Raw genomic sequence first — 17172 nt, forward strand, 5'->3', positions numbered from 1 at the left:
CATATCAGACCATCTGTTTAGTTTGTTGAAGTAGCTGACCTTTTTTTCACCGTGGAGTATTAGTTAATTACCTCTGTTTTTTAACACCAAATCCTTTCATGCCTGAGTTATACAAACACAAATACCATTAACGTCGACGATGCTCAAGATATCACATACGGCCGGAGCTGAGGAAGAAGCTAATTAAGCTAGCTATAGCTAGCGATGTCGTCAGCCATGGCGTAGGTGATGACGTACGCGCGCCACCCAGCTTGTCGTTAACTATCTGGTGAGAGAGTAGTTACTCCTAAATTAATGGTTGATTAACATTGATAGGAGATCTAGACTGTGGAGATGATGCTAGAATCTTTTCCTTCACACGATATGGTGAGATCTTGCAGCAGAAAATAACAATACAGAGTTTATATAACATCATGCACATGCAATACCTAGCTTATTATTCTATCCTTTTTTTAATATAAGATGACGTTTCCTTTAACCATAGTCTTATTAACTTTTTTTATATAAATTGCAAAAAATAAAAAATGTACTTAAATTGCTTCTAACGCATGATAAATAAATTATAACCAACTAAATAACTGATAATTAGATTTTTTTTGGTAAGACGAATAATCAACGTTTGTAAAAATCAATCAGTGTCATATACGTACATAAATAAGAGATATCTATGATGATGCAATTAAGCTGCATTCGCCGGCCAGTGATGAGCCGATCGATCTAGTGAGCTCATCATATATATATTATATTTACATATGTATGCAGATATAAATAATCTTTGGACACCTACCTGCTACGTAATGTGGATGATCTTAGCTGCTAGAAGACCAAGAGAGGCGGCCATTGACTATTTGACTGGCTAACTACTACAAAGCATATGCATGCCAAATACAAATGGGACTTTACGTTTAATTTTTATTTCAACCTTAAACAAAAAAGCAAGTATTCTTTGTTCATAGTCTTTCAACATTTGACTTAATTAGCCGCGTCATTCACCCTAAAAAAAATCTACTGTAAAAATATTATAATATAATTAACCATGTAAAATAAATGTCGCTTAGCTTTGCGACTGATAATTAAGCCGTAGAAAAATAAAGATAACATGTGAGTTTATCTTTAATTAATCACCTCAGTCATACGGTTTCCAATATTGCTTCAATAGTATATATAATTAACTAAAGAGAAAATAGTATATCATAGTTGGGCGTATATAGCTAGTCTTGAAAAAGTCCGTAGACCTATGGAATCTAAGTACTCCCTCCACAAATATAAGCGTTCGTAGCATTTAAAACATACCCATAAATAACAGGAAGTAGTACTGTTATCCTATTAGTTACTCACTCCGTCTCAAAATATAGTAAGGGCCTGTTTGGCGTAGCTCCAGCTCCAGTTCCACCCCTTCTGGAGCTGGAGCTCAGCCAAACAGTTTCAGCTCTACCAAAACTAGGAGTGGAGCTGGGTGGAGCTAGGTGGAGCTCTCTCACAAAATGAACTAGAGTTGTGGAGCTGGGTTTAAGCAGCTCTATAACTCTACTTTAGACCCAACTCCTGTAGCTAAATTTAGGAGTTGTAGCTGTACCAAACAGGCCCTAAACTTGTAATGGACCCATGTCCAAATTCGTTGTACTAGGATGTGTCCCATCCAGTATAATGTTGCTATATTTTGAAACTGAGGGAGTACATCTCTTTTAACCACCCACCTACCCTCATCCATGGCAATGAGTGGCACTAAAATCGACTTTTCTTATTGACTTTAATCTATGAGATAAACAATTTAGAAATTTTAATTTGTTGAATGAAGGGAGTACAACTAATTAGACTTAAACTGAACTGCCATCTACTGCTTATGGAAGCTCTAACAAATATAATTAATGGATATCCCCCCACAAAGAATGTCTTGATTGAAATAAGCACGCTTTTGTACCTTTACAATATAATTCCACATATGTATCTTATAAAAACTGCTAGGAAGATATTCACACCTTTATATAGGTTCTCTCATTTAATAGAAAAAAAAACTTATATATATACTCCCTAGATTGCTCACACGCACCCACCTCAAGAAGATTCCATCAAAATCTATAGGAAACAACCCGGACCTCCTAAAATTCATGTAAAACAGCTGCATCCAAGTTGCCATATTTCATAAAGGTTCCGAACAATCATTGAGCTGTTTCTTGCCGCTTCTTCACACTATACTTCTCTGAAGCTAAGCATGTGCACTTTATGTAGGACCACGTCTATCATGAGGCGAGTGCTCTTTCATTTCGAGCACGTTTTACACACGTGCACGGTGCACCCAATCGACCAGAAGTTACCTTCCTCAAATCCTAGAATTTTTTACGTTTAATTAGTCCTTTTTTTAAAAAAAACTATTTATAAATAGATCTCCAGAAAACTTATTTCAAGAATGAAACAATTTTTTGCGCAAGTGACCTTGACGCCGAGGTTTAACGTCTCAGCACCAATTACGCTGGTGCTGAGACGTTGGATCTTGGCATCTAAAATATGGTTCTGAAATAAGTTTTATCAGGAATCTATTGATAAAATAAGTTTTCAAAGGACTAAAATGTAAAAAATCTCATAAAGATAATCTCGTAAAGTTTTATGTGGTTTCTTCGAAAAAAAGTAATCTTGACAAAAGATAATCTCATAAAGAGAAATTGGAGGGGAAACAAGCAATATTGTTTTTTAATACACAAGAGATCATCCAACATCTTTTCTTTGACTGTCATGTTACACGTTTTGCTTGGCGATGTGTCTTCTTTGCCTTCAACATTCCCCCTCCCCACAATGCAAAAGATATTTTTTGGTGACTGGCTAAGGGGAGTGCCTAGACCCACAAAAAAATGATTTTGTTTGGAGCTAGTGCTTTATGTTGGTCAATTTGGCGTTGCCGTAATGATATAGTTTTTAACCATAAAAAAATGCCTAACATCATGCAGGTTATCTTCATGTGTTCCAATTGGCTCCACTCTTGGTGTATGATGTTTTCACAGGAACAACATGATACTATGCGCAATGGTGCTACATGCTTGGAATTAGTAGCCAAGGAACTTTTATTCCATTTTGGATGGTGTAGTACCTACAGAATTTCGTGATAGAATCTACGTGATTTTGAAAAAAAAAATTATTTTAGTAGATCATATCATCGGCAGAAGTTGGGGATTTGTCTCATCTCGCCTTTTTTAACTTTTCTGTTCACGTCTGAATTTTTTGGCTGTGTGCCTACCGGCAGAGGCCGGAGATGTAACACATTTCCATTATCTAAAAAAAAATGTAAAAAATCTAGCCTCGAATCCGTCGCAGCATAGCTCGGGAATTTCGGAACGGGCCAAAGTCCACTAAACCAGCCCACCAAACAGCAAAAGATCAGGGCCCAATGGAGCCCACCAGATCAGCCCATCAAAGCACAGCTCCTGCGCCCAATTGAGCCCACCAAAATCAGCCCATCAAACCGCAACGCCAAGGCCCACCAAATCAGCCCATCAAGGTTTACGTGGGCTTCTCTCCCCTTTGCCTCCTCTCTTTCTCTCTCTCGCCTCCGGCCATGGCGAACCCTCGCGGCGGCGGCGGAGGAGGAGCGCGCCACCACCTCCCACTCCGGCCGCGGCGGCTGCTCCGGTCGCCGATCTCGCGCTGCGCGGTCCTCCTCGCCGCCTCCGCCGCGCTCCTCCTCGTCCTCTCCCTCCGCCAGGTCCACCGCGTCGGCCTCCCACCCCGCGACCACCCGCCCGCCCAGGCCCGTCTCTCCATCTCTCCCTCTGTTGCATTGCAGCGTCTCCTCCTCGCCCTAGGCGGCCGCAAGTGCAACCACGGAAGTTGCCTTCGCGAGTGTGGTTGAAATTTTACCTCATTTCTTTGGATCTTTGGACTTGGGAGGTGTCCATGAAACTGATGATAGTAGTAGTGGTAGACCATGATGAAGTTATCTTTAGTAGTGTTATTAGTTATAAACTTTCTAGGAAAATTACCTCAAGATCATTGGGAGTTTTGAGCCGGCGAAACTCGAGCATCGCGCATGGCCGTAAACTTAGATGCGTGTGTTTTTTTGCTTTACTTTTAGTTAGTTGGCATTGCGATAGTCCTATGGGCACCATTGTGATGCTCAGTAATTTTTGACTCGAGCTGTGTAACTGATCTGCAGGAACCAAATGAGCAGCTGTGGGGTTCTGATGGTTACGGTTCTCATGCTTGTGTCACACCAACATCTAGATATATGGGTAAATTCCTTTCTTATGAAGCAATTTTTCATCGTATATGCGATGACTCCGTTTTAGTTTACTGAGCTGGATATATATGGCTCTTTGCAACTTGAAAGTACTAGCTGTTGTTAATTTGAAGTCAGAATTTGGTGGAAAGTTTCTCGTTGTCTGTTCTGATATTGACTTCACTAATATGCTTGTAGTAATAATCTATAACTTGGTTTAACTACCTTTGATCTCCCTGTAAGATAGTAAATGGAATGTTCGTTCAGTACGTTACTTTTGGTTTTAAAAAAACACGTGTTTTACTGCAATAGGGTTGGCACAACAATGGTTAAGTTATAGATTATTATTTTATTGCCGGGCCGACGATGAGAAGCCGGCCAAGATTTATTAAGGCTGAAGAAAAGTTTGGTTACAGTGAACAGCAGCACAGTCGCTGAAAAGATAATCTCAGTACCAAGGTGCTAAGATACTATAAAGCACAGTCAAAAGCCGAAAAGACACGAACCAGAGCATTTCTGGTCAAAACCAGCACGAATATCGAATATAACAATGGGGAGGTATGGCTATGGCTATGTGATTGGCGTGCCAAGCCCGACAATCCTCCAAGTCTACCATTTGTCCGTAATGGCGTCAGCGTTAAGTTATAGATTATTCTTGCTGTCTTTCTTTAGGGTGTCTCTATTGGCCTATCCATGTTTATTATCTACATACTCTAGTATAGTGCTCAAGCGAATTCAGTGAACATACATGCATATGTAATAATCCCTTCCTTGATATGGTTCCACTGTATACAGTCCTAACACCATCATTTGTATTGTCAGCTCCAAAAGGGTCAGAGCGCTACATGACAGTTAGGAGTAATGGAGGACTCAACCAAATGCGTACTGGAGTAAGTTTGTGACACAAAAGCTTAGGCCTTAGGCTTATATCTGTCTTACTTTTATACAGTTTTGCATCAATAATTTTGTAGCTGCCCAATACCTTCATTTGTCTATGTTATTTTATTCATTCTAAAAATAAAAATTCGGCATTGCTTTTGCAAGGTTCATCCTGCAGAAAATTTCTTATGTTATATTTGCAATTATTGTCATTTATTCATCTTTTCTTTGTGATCATCCTCAATAAATTTACTGTAACATGGTTAATTTGAGGATTGTTCTTCCCTCTGCAGATCTGTGATATGGTTGCAGTGGCCCGTTTGGTGAATGCAACACTTGTTATTCCTCAATTAGATAAGCGATCCTTTTGGCAAGATACCAGGTGCCTACCATTAGAATGTGCTTGGTGCCTTGGTTAGTTGTCATATACTGTTCCCTCCATGTTTAGTGTGTTAACAATTTACTCTGCTTTTTACAGTACATTTAAGGACATCTTCAATGAGCCTCGTTTTATTAAAGCTCTGGAAGGGGATGTCAGCATTGTGAATGACTTGCCTCAAAGCCTGCAGTCTGTTCCAAGAGCTCGGAAGCACTTTACTTCATGGTCTGGTGCTAGTTATTATGAGGAGGTGAAACAACTTTGGAAGGATCACAAGGTATTTCTTCAGTTAAGCAGCTCTCCTTCACAATGAACCGCCTCAGCACTGCAGAGTTTTAGATGCCCATAAAAATGATTTCTTTTGTTTTTAAATAAAATAGCGACCTTTCTGTGCAGAGTATCTTTGTGCTATTAGCTCTTAAATTTTGTACTTCTTGATATTGAAATGGTTTAATGTAGTTATTCCGAAATAGGATCAAGAATGCTAGAGCTGTAGTTATGATTTACATGATATATATGAAGCATAATCATGAATTTGCGTGAAAAAAATATTACTCATATAATTTATCATGATGGTCGTTTATTTCTCTGTGCTACCAGCATTATTGCATTGAGCACCTGCTGGCATAAAATAACATCAGAGATTCTCAACTAGATACAAAATTTGTTGAATAACTCTGATTTTCCAACTGAAAAGATGACCGGAGAGAAAATATCTGTTTTTTTTTTAAATGGCACTTTTGCCTTCTTTGAAACCTGAAAGCCATTTATGCGAGCTCACACCAACCATATTTGTTACAGGTAGTTCACATCCCGAAATCAGATTCACGACTTGCTAACAATGGTCTTCCGATTGATATCCAGAGATTAAGATGCCGCTGTCTTTACCAAGCACTGCGTTTTTCAGATCCAATTGAGAACCTTGGAAAGGCATGGGCATTCTCTTAATAACCTTATCCTTTCTCTAACTCAGGATCTGTATTACAGTTTTCAATTTGCATTTGGAAATTTATGGCAATCTGTAAACTAGGTTCTGAGCCAACATAACACTTACAACAGAAGCTTTTGGAGCGTCTAAGATCACGTGGAAAATTTATTGCTCTTCATCTCCGATATGAAAAAGATATGCTAGCATTCACGGGATGCACTTATGGTCTGAGTGAATCGGAAGCAGATGAGTTAAGAATTATGAGGTACCAATAATCAATGAAAATCAGTTCCTTTATTTTTTCCCTATGGTTGTATGAATTTGCTTTCTCCATCTGAACAGGGAGAAAACAAGCCACTGGAAATTGAAGGACATAAACTCAACTGAACAGAGATCTGGAGGTAACTGTCCACTAACGCCTGAGGAGGTGGGGATTTTTCTGCGAGCCATGGGATATCCTGAATCCACATGGATCTACCTTGCAGCTGGTGAAATTTATGGCGGTGATAAGTATATATCAAAATTGAGATCATACTTCCCGAACTTGGTTAGCAAGGTCAGCTGTGCTACCTTTTTTTAATCACTTCTGCGAACCATTGTATACTATATTTCTGAACCAAAGATTTTTTTTTGCAGGAAGTGTTAGCAACAAAAGAAGAGCTTGGTAAATTTAACGACCATGCTTCTCAAGTTGCAGCCCTTGATTACATAGTTTCAGTTGAAAGTGACGTGTTTATTCCATCACATTCTGGCAATATGGCAAGAGCTGTTGAGGGACATCGTCGATTTCTAGGTCATCGTAAGACTGTCACTCCTGACAGGTAAATATTGGAATATTCACAAAAACGTTATTTTTTTTCCTGTATCATGCATCTACCAATCTTGGCCTGGAGGCTAGTTGCTTGCTTAGTTTATTTTTTTTCTCTCACATCTGGATTAAAATCTTTGTCACATTTAATCTTCAGGAGAGGATTGGTGGAACTCTTTGATTTACTACAAAAAGGGGAACTTATGGAAGGTCCAAAGTTTTCCTCACTTGTTACTGAGATGCATAAAAACAGGTGATTTGATTTATGCCACATGTACTCTTCTGTTTCACGCTTTAAGGATTGGACTGAGATTGTATTTCTCTGTTTTCAGGCAAGGAGCTCCAAGGAAGAGATATGGCTCCTTGCCAGGGAGCAAGGGCAGAGCACGTCTAAGGACCGAGGAATCCTTTTATGAAAACCCATTTCCCGAGTGCATCTGCCTGAATGGAAAGCACTGATGTGATGATGTAGGTTTGCCACTTTTATTTTGCTGTATGATATTATTTTTTAGTTAGGAGGTAGAATACTGTTGATTAAACAAGTATGAAGTAATTCCTGTAAATCAATCATTGCTGCATACACTACATTTATCTCATTAATTCTACTGGCAAGCTACTAAAAGGAACATGTGATTATAAAGAAATGGCCAGGGTGCAAACGCATTATCAATAAAATTGTGCGTCACAATCACATTTGCTTAGTTCTCAAGCAACTTTTGGAAAATGTCTGCTTAGGAGTTTGGACTACGTTCTTCTTGAGTGAACCTATTTGTTCCAGCTCTCCTTTGAACGTTGATTACCCTATTTTCTTGAAATTCTTTTATCAAAGAAGAAAGCTGGTCCTTTTCCAATTAAACGATTGCTAAATGGTTTGTCGCATGTTTTCCATGAGGTTTTTGCATGCATGCTGTACTGGTTTCTTCTCTTGTAGTTATTACCCATGCCATTTCTAGCCAGTGTCGTACAAACCTTAGCATCCTATAACCTATTGAATGAAATGGTGTATGTTCTTAATTTCAGCTCTGCATGGCGACCTAAGTCCATTTGCTCTCTGTATTGGTGTTTCTGTCGACGAATGGAGCTCCAGTGACGCATCAGAATTACACTGGTACTCGACTCAGTCATGCAAGTCAGGCAAGGGTATCATTCTTTCAGTGATCTACATCCAAGAATCCTGTAGCCTGCAGGTCCAGAATTCAAGATGGGAAAATTGGCAGGTAGAGGGAAGAAATTGTACATTCATCGGTTTGTCACATAGTCACAGAGACAGAAATTGCAAAGGATGTGTGATATGTGTGTCTGAATTTTTAGGTTCCTTAGATCTAGAAAATTTTGTATCTAGTATTAGGCATTTAGGCCTCAAAAAGGGAAGTTTACGTACAATGTTCAAAAGCTTCAGCTTTAACAACTCATATTCAAAAGTTATGTTTTCTTACTCATTGCCCCTCTGCAGTCTGTATAATAGCACCTCATTTTCTCTAATGGTATGCACATAAACAGATACATCGTGAGCAATTTATTTAAACCCTAGACAACACGAAATGATTCAGCTATTTGCTTCAGGTCATTGTAATTCCTCTTCCATTGTAGCCCTGCAACGATCCATATCTTTTATTCAGCATTCGGAGTTCTAAAGAAAATGTCATACAGTTTTGAGATAGGAACAGTAGTTTTACCATTTGCAGTTACATTGAACAGGTAGAGCCTGTTTCCAGCGGCAGTTGCAGTGATGAAGATATGAGGTGGTTCCAGCTCAAACTGGTAGTAAGTTCTTCCTGAATACTCTGCTGTTGCCATGGACAAAACCTTCCCTTCAACATTTTCACCGATCACCTCTGGTCCGAAGGCGTCGATCACCTTCTCCGGTGTACCGATCTTTTCAATTGTCGCATCGTCGAGTTCTTCGCACAGTTCATCATGTCAGTTAGTAGTGCTAAGATTGTTACCATCCTAGGAAGATCTTACAGAAACTGCATTCTCTTCAGAAGAATGTGCTTCTCACCTGCAAACCTGCGAACCGGTGCTACAACGACGAACAAACGTCCCTGCTTGGAATTCGCAAACCGCAGGTCGATCTCGGTGCCACCAAGATCAGCAATCGACACCGGGACCTACATTGAAAAATTGGAACAGCATCAATTTTGCATCGGAAAGATTGTGACAGTGTTCTATAAATCTGAATTTGTGACAGTAGCTTCAGTTTTTCACCTCTTCCCAGCCATCACGAACTTTGAAGCTGTAGGGAATGATTGGGCTCCATCCAACTCCATGTCCACCGGACTTGTCGTCTGGCCTACGGTATGTTCTCCAACCTGTCTGAACAAACTATATCATGAAAACAATCCAGCAGTTCCTTTTTTTCAGATAGCATGCCTGAAAGATGATCCTTATATGACAAAAAATGGAAGCTACTGCAAATTTTGTACAAAGATATTGACCATATATCACTTGCATGTTGCCTATGTCTCATATTAAACATGATGCTATAATTCTTTGACAGCAAAAACATGTAGTAGTATTTACTTGTGGAAACATGCATGATATCGAAGTTTATGGCTATGATTCAGCAGTTACAGTATTAGCATCTATAGCACTTGGTTTCACAGTGGAGATTACTGGGAGGTCATTAAAGTATTTTTAATCATGGGCAATAGGTAGACCATTTTCAACCATGTTCATTTATCCTGAACTGAAGGGTTCTGAATATCCTTATGAGCACAAAACAAGCAACAAAACTATTGTCTCAAGAAAGGCATGAAGAACATTAGACAATCTGTCTCTCTGTCTAAACTGTCTAAATGGAACCTTCAAATAAACAAAAACATTGTAAAGCACATGAATTAAGGGTCAAAATGGTAGAAAGAACCAACCTTTTTCATCAGGGTCAGAGAGCCCAGGGATCCGCCCAGCCAGAAGGCCCTGCTTCACTGCCATGCTCTCACCTGCAAAACCAAACACTGAAACTCCACAGGCAGCAGCAGCAGAAGCCATTGCATGCCTCCTCCCCATCAAGGAGGCTACACCATCCTCCTCCTCATGTGCTTCTGACAGATTGGGCCCACTGCTGCACCTAACAGCAGCTGCTGCTGATGCTCTGCCCTTGGTTGCAGGTACCAGCTGCTTTGTGAGGAACAGGGATGAGCTTGGCAAGAACAGCACTGAGCTGTTCATCATCTCTGCAAGAAGCATGGATAGTTTATTGGGAGCAAGTTCTTCTTTCTCTGTGATGCTCTAGCTCTGGCTCTATGATGTTTCTTGAATAATTTTTTTGCTTCTTGTTTTTCATTGAGAGAATTATCTTTTCTTTGGTTCAATACTCCTTAGGCTGTTCTGGACCACAAGCCATGAGTGGACAGGATGATTTGGGAGTTCAGCGTTCAGACAAAAAACTTCTGTCCTAGATTGGTTGAGTGTGGCTGCTTCACTTTTTTGCTTTCATGTATGCTTGTTTTGCACATATAAGTTGAGGTGTTCAGCTACACCCAGGTTTGGTTAGAACTTACAGATTAAATCAAATATCAGCTGAATATAGAATATCCTTATTTTTTCAGGTAATTCCTCACCACTATTGCATGTGTGTTCAGTTGTAAAATTCAGATTCTCTTTATTTTCTCTCTCTGGTTTGATACTATGTTAAAAGACATCAACCACATGGCAAGAAAAATCATTCTTGTGGCCCATGATTGATATCCATTAGCTTCCAGAGCATCCATGTCAGGCAGCCTTGTGAACAAGGATGATTGATCATTTCTCCCAAGCTCTGTTGCTGGCTCAAAGTTTTCAAAGGTAAAAAGGCCCAAGGTACAAGGGCCCAAAAACTCTAGTTTGATTTTTTTTTGCTTCTACCAGTCCAATATAAATAGTAATTACTTGAAGAAGTAATTAAATATTACTACAAGAATGATCTTCTGGTAGAGGAAAAGAAACAGAAATTGTGCTGTGCAGTGTGCACACACACTACACAGGAGAGACAAGACCAATACAGCGATCAAACTGAATTATTTTGTGGTCGGCGGTGAAGAGGAGACTGACCAAAGAAGCTTGCAACGACTGACTGACGTATATACTGACATATTTAGTATTCACCATTGTGTCAATGTAAATAAGATTTACAAAGACTTTTGGCATATCATCAAATGTTGAATTGCTATATCGTTTCGTCATTCCGCGTGTTCGAGAATTAATAGTCATGCATTGTTATTCTGTATTGAACGTACTACTAATCTCGATCTCCAACCCCAGGTGATCTTTTGAATTTTGAAGTGCATATATATGAATACTAGCTAGCTAGTGGATTTCATTTCTGTGGATACACTATCCGAAACCTTCACGAATTAAATTTGACTTTATTCTTAAATATTATTCACTCTTAATTATAACTTTCTAGCTCATCCTGCGTTAATTTGTGATGTTGACCATCACACTCCACGTGTAGTCTACTGCGTCATGCAGCTAAATTAATTGATTCTGAGGTGTACCTAACAATTAACGTAATCCACGTTGCATTTCTCGCTAATTAATATTCTGTCACGTCTACGCGTATATATGTACGTATTACGTATATATATACAGTACTTCACTATCACAGTATGTACGTACCATAGCTAGCTTAGCTACATACGGTCAGTCCGTCCAGTCGTCTACGACTGTCACGTACGACCAGAAAAGTCATTCTTCCCTCTGAAAAATTAGGAATGGTTTAGTTTGATTTTCCATCATGGATTTGTTGGAATATACTAGTCTTTTCTCTGTTTTTTTTCTCCCCTCCGGCCGACAAGAATAGTCTTAATTTCTGACTTCAATATATATCTATAGTCATATATATGATCGATCTTATTGTGCGTTATACGGTGTATAAGTACTATGAACCTATATGCATATAAACTAGCACATGTGGGTGTATATATATATTCAAAGTGTGTACTTGTCCTATTAATTTCTGATATTTTAAATGTGTGATAGGATCCATCCATGTACATCCATGTACATAAGTGTGTGTGGCAATGCATGCATAGGTATAAGTATGACGTGTATACATTTATGTCCAGGACTTGTCCACGTACGCAAGGGTATGTCCAAGACCCATCCACATACATAAGTGCGTGCGGCGATGTGAGTAGAGATGAGAGCAGTCGAAAACAATACTAGTTTTTATTTTACGGCAATGTTATTACGGTTAGGAATTTTTCATATTTATAAATTTAACTATTTAGTAGCAACTTCAATACAACGCAAATAGAAACTAGAAAAGCTAAATTTCATAACAATAGGAAGTGATATTATTTTTTACGGAAACGGTATTGGTGCAGTCGGTAAATTTCCGTACCATTTTCATCCCTAGGTGTTGGCATAAATACCATGTGTATATGTTTGTGTTCAGAATCCATCCACGTATAAGTACGTACTCCCTCCGTCCCAAAAAAAGTCAAACCCTGAGTTTCCGTGTCCAACTTTGACGGTCCGTCTTATATGGATTTTTTTTATAATTCGTATTTTCAATGTTGTTAGATGATAAAACATGATTAATATTTTATGCGTGACTTGTCTTTTTAATTTTTTTCATAATTTTTTTAAATAAAACGGACGGTCAAACGTTGGGCACGAAAACCAGGGTTTATCTTTTTTTTTTTGGACGGAGAGAGTATAGTGGTGTGTGGGTGTAAATGCATGTGTCGGTACGTTTGTATACATGATCCATCCACTACGCAAGTGTGTGTGGCAGTGTGAGCATAAGTACAGTGTGGGTACGTTTAGGCATATATGCGTGTGTACGTTTGTATCTAGGATCCATCCGCATATGTAAGTGTGTGTGGCAGTGAGCTCGCGTTGGCTCTGTTTGAGCTCACCACGACCGCGCCCCTGAATATGCCACGCCGCTTCGATGTGAGGTCGCGTCGCACCACCAATTATTAGTCTCGCCACGACAACTACATGGGTATAGGAACGATGATATGTGTATGTCTGTGTCTACGATCCATCACGTGTGGTGGTGTGGCCATAAGTATGGTCTGTGCACGTTTGTGTCCAGGATTCATTCACGTACGTAAATGTGTGTGGCTAGTGGTCAACTTAGAGAAAAATTACCAGGGATCCAATACATAATAATTATCTAATTATTAGCTAGTATATTAGTTTAAATGGCACATTTTAGTTAGTATTGGATAAATTACCTGGTCTTGTAACCCCGGTAATTGAATGCATGTGGGAGCGCCACTGCATGTGGCGTTGTGAGTATAATTACGAGGTGTGTATGTTTGTGTCTAGGATCTACTCTATGTATGTAAATGCATATCGTAGTGCATAGATAAATACATTATGTGTACTTTTGTGTCTAGGATCTTTCCACGTATGCAAGTGCATGTGACAGTGTGAGCATAAGTTCCGTGTGGTGGTGTTGGCATAACAGTGTGTATATATGTGTGTCCGTTCTTTAGGGAAAAAACTTATATACATACTGATAGGGATGAAAACAGTCAGAAACGATCGGATAACAGCCTCAACCATTTTCATAATCATATTTTTCTCGGAAATGAAATCGAATATGGTAAAGTCGGAAACGAAAACGATATCGGAAATATCGAAAAGCCGGAAATGGAATAATACGGACGGAAAAATGTCGGTATAGATCGGAAACCGGTAAAAAATACGGAAACATTAAACTATAGAAAACATTTATTTAACTTTACATAAGTATGTTATATGTACAAATAAATTCAAGCTATACTACATAAATTATAAATTAACTCTATTTTAGCCATACACTCAAGTTAGGGATTTGATTGAAGAGTCAATCAATCTCTAAACTGTGGGTCAAGTAGAGACATGCCCTATAAATATCGAGATATTTAGAAATACGGTAATTATTATATTATAAGAAACGGTAATTTCCACAAGAATACGGTAAATACGGAAATGATTAGTAAAATAGCAAAACCATTTCCGTTTCCATTTCCATTTTTTTTTCTGTCGATTACCATTTCCATATGGCTCGGCTGGTAGAAAGTCAGAAACGAACACCGGTCGGCTGGGAATTACCGTTACCGTTTTCACCCATACAGACTGATAATTCATTAGTTGGAGTATATCATTGCCTATCTTTCCAATTTTCCGAGCATAAGTTATAAACAAGTGAACTGGATTTCTACATGACAAGAATGGCATGCATATACATACATTAGCACAAATTCTATCCAAAGTTGATCAAAAGGAATATGTATACACACACGATCAAATCGACAAACTATAATACTTATTCCATGTTTATTTTTTTTGCTAAATCTCAAAAGAGAACATGGAGCGCCTATTTTCATTTAAGAAGAAGAGACTTCACCCAATTTTTAAGAAAAAACCGAGCCCAAAATATATCACAAATGCACGAGTAATTGCAGAAACCGACCAAAATCCCACATGGAGAACAAACTAGACACTTGCAGTGGCACAACTGAAGCTAGAAATACAATTCATCATTGCAGAGCTCAAAAGAGCAATTCCGACTTCATATCATCAAGCCACGTACTAGACAACCAATTATATCAACCAAGAAACCGTAGTGCAGGGTCTTCTAAACGAAGCCTACAAGGAGGAAGATAGTGTCCAAGACGTGAACAATGTTCGTCTGAGCATCGTAACAAGATTTTCACCCAAAGAAAAGATGAGAGCAAAGCAACGACGTCTTTCAAGATGGAAACGATGCCCATAGGCATTGACATGTTGGCTATAGTCAAAGACCAAACAAGACTTCTTCCTAGGCTCTCATTGCGTGTCAACTATGAAATCTAAGGCCGCTGCAGTGCTGCCAAGATGAAAGCAGATAAGGGATATCATTGCTAAGCTTGCCATCATTGTAGAGCAACTCTGATTCCATCCGAACACACCAACACATAGCCACGTTGGGAATCCAACTGCACAATTACTCCTTTGATGCTACCAGGATGAAAGAGCATGAGGGTTATCATTGCTGAGTTTGCCACACCTGACTAAGTAGCTCAGTCTCCACTCTGACACAATAACTGATGGTTGCACCATGAGGGCCTCATGCACTACCTCTCCACCAAACCAAACACCTCGCTACCGCAAGAACTTTCAAAACACAAAAAGTGTTGATGGCCACATGATCACTACCAAATAGAACCCTTCTAACTGAACCGGAGCCTCACCGCTTGCCATGGAACTCCCCACGACCAGAGTCTGGAAGCAAACTGGTCAAAAGAAGGGGAGAAGCTCCATGGAATGGAAGAAGACCTAGCCGGCCAGGGAATGTTTGGACATGGTGTAATGACCCCTTGCGGTCGACTAGGCCACCATCCACACTGTTGTTCACTATGTCCCGTGGCTTTCCAACCAAACAAACTACATTGGCGGCTGTCCATCCATCTCAACTGCGCCCTGGTGGCAATCTGCTTATTTGACTACCTCGTTCATTATCTAAAAAGAAAAAAAATCTGGCTACCTCGCAAACCACCTCCGACAAAAGTGCCAGGCACCTGGACACCTTGTTGGCCTCCTGCACATAGTTTTTGGACACTTGCGCCTCCATCTCCGATTGGCTTTCACCTCCACCTCCACCAGTCACCTACACCTCCAACTCTGACTCGCTGACCATCTCCACCTTCACCTCCATTGGCCACTTGCACCTCGACCAAGCTGCTCCCAACTTGTTGGATCCAGGACAGGGTGTAGCTAGTTTGGTCTTGGAGAGGCCGGTTTGGCCGTCATTAACGTCCTTGCGCCTTTGCCTTGCCATTGCCGTTTTCTTCCTCGCTGCCTCCACCCCGTTCCACTTTCGATGTGCCTCGCTGTTGGGTCCCTGTTGTCAGGGCTGGCCCTGGGGCTATGCAGCTGAGGCGATCGCCGGGGGCCCATGATGGTGGGGGGGCCAACACCTAATACTAGTAGTCTAGTACTTGCCTATGGCCTACCTGGAAGCAGAAACGCCCGAGAGATGGGAGGAGTTGTAGCGTTGGCAACTCGGCAGATGACATCGTATCGCATAGGGCACAACCGCACAGGCGCACATCGTCGTCGACTCGTTCTTGATGATTTTGCATCAAGAAATGCCCGAAGAAGTTCATTAGAAACAATGGATATGATGGGATTCTATTCTTCGTTAAGGTAATGAATATTAGTTCTTAGGTACAAATATATTGTTATTTTGGTCGACTTTATTTTTCTCGATAATTACCAGACATGTTAAATTTAATATATGGATGTATTTGTTTTCGTTTTGCAAGTAAAATTAGCGTCAATTGTATCATAAAATTTTATATATAGCTTAAAGGGCCCATCACGATGAGTTCGTCTCGGGCTCTCAAAATCAGAGGATCGCCCTGCCTGTGGTCGCCACCATGCATCATCCTCTTCTCCCCCGCTGAGATCCGGGCCCGCCACCATACGGCCGTCTACACCGTGCTTATGTGTACATGCTTGTCTTCATCTAATCTCTCGTACTTTTTTTTGTCATTATTTTCCAGTTGCTTAATTTCTTGTAAACTAGGTTTTCCATAGTTAGCTAGCCTGCCTGAATTTCGTCAACTGCATACTGGAATGATACATAGTAATTGTCCACTCTTAACTATAACTAGATTTCTAGCACATCCTGTGTTTGTGAAGTTGAACCATATGCATGCACCGATGAGGTATAATGCATTCTGAGTACACCACGTGTAATCTCGTGTGTCACATGCGGCATGCATGCTAATTAAATTAATTAATTCTGAGTGTATATAACAATTAACGCAATCCACGTTGCATTTCTCGCGAGTAATATTCTGCCACGTCCACGCGTATATATGTATATCAGTGGAGTACTTCACTGTCACAGTATGTAGCTAGGTCGTCTACGAGCAGTACGTCGATCGACTAGCAAGTCATACAAATTCTTTCCTCTGCAAAATTAGGAATGATGGTTGGTCAGCTTGTTGTTTGAAATAGTCTTTTCTTTATTAATTTCTGACTAAATTAATTTAGTTCTC

The 17172-nt window shown here is 39.9% G+C and overlaps 2 protein-coding genes across 2 annotated transcripts; one reads left to right on the forward strand and one right to left on the reverse strand.

Annotated features, from left to right (window-relative positions):
- Positions 1-3490: 3490 nt before the first annotated feature.
- On the forward strand, positions 3491-8636 carry LOC4351699 (O-fucosyltransferase 38). Its single transcript, XM_015762614.3, has 12 exons — positions 3491-3739; positions 4145-4220; positions 5030-5097; positions 5380-5468; positions 5565-5742; positions 6267-6395; positions 6525-6658; positions 6736-6949; positions 7030-7214; positions 7359-7454; positions 7534-7669; positions 8222-8636. Exons 1-11 carry the CDS (start codon positions 3548-3550, stop codon positions 7658-7660), a joined length of 1488 nt encoding a protein of 495 aa, XP_015618100.1. The 5' UTR covers positions 3491-3547; the 3' UTR covers positions 7661-7669; positions 8222-8636.
- On the reverse strand, positions 8525-10598 carry LOC4351700 (psbP domain-containing protein 4, chloroplastic). Its single transcript, XM_015762615.3, has 5 exons — positions 10072-10598; positions 9410-9513; positions 9204-9312; positions 8878-9102; positions 8525-8793 (listed from the first exon to the last, which is right to left on the reverse strand). The coding sequence occupies exons 1-5, from the start codon at positions 10388-10390 to the stop codon at positions 8729-8731; spliced, it is 822 nt and encodes a 273-aa protein (XP_015618101.1). The 5' UTR covers positions 10391-10598; the 3' UTR covers positions 8525-8728.
- Positions 10599-17172: the final 6574 nt, after the last annotated feature.

The sequence above is a fragment of the Oryza sativa genome, chromosome 12 (assembly GCF_034140825.1).
Source record: "Oryza sativa Japonica Group chromosome 12, ASM3414082v1".
Lineage (NCBI taxonomy): Eukaryota > Viridiplantae > Streptophyta > Magnoliopsida > Poales > Poaceae > Oryza > Oryza sativa.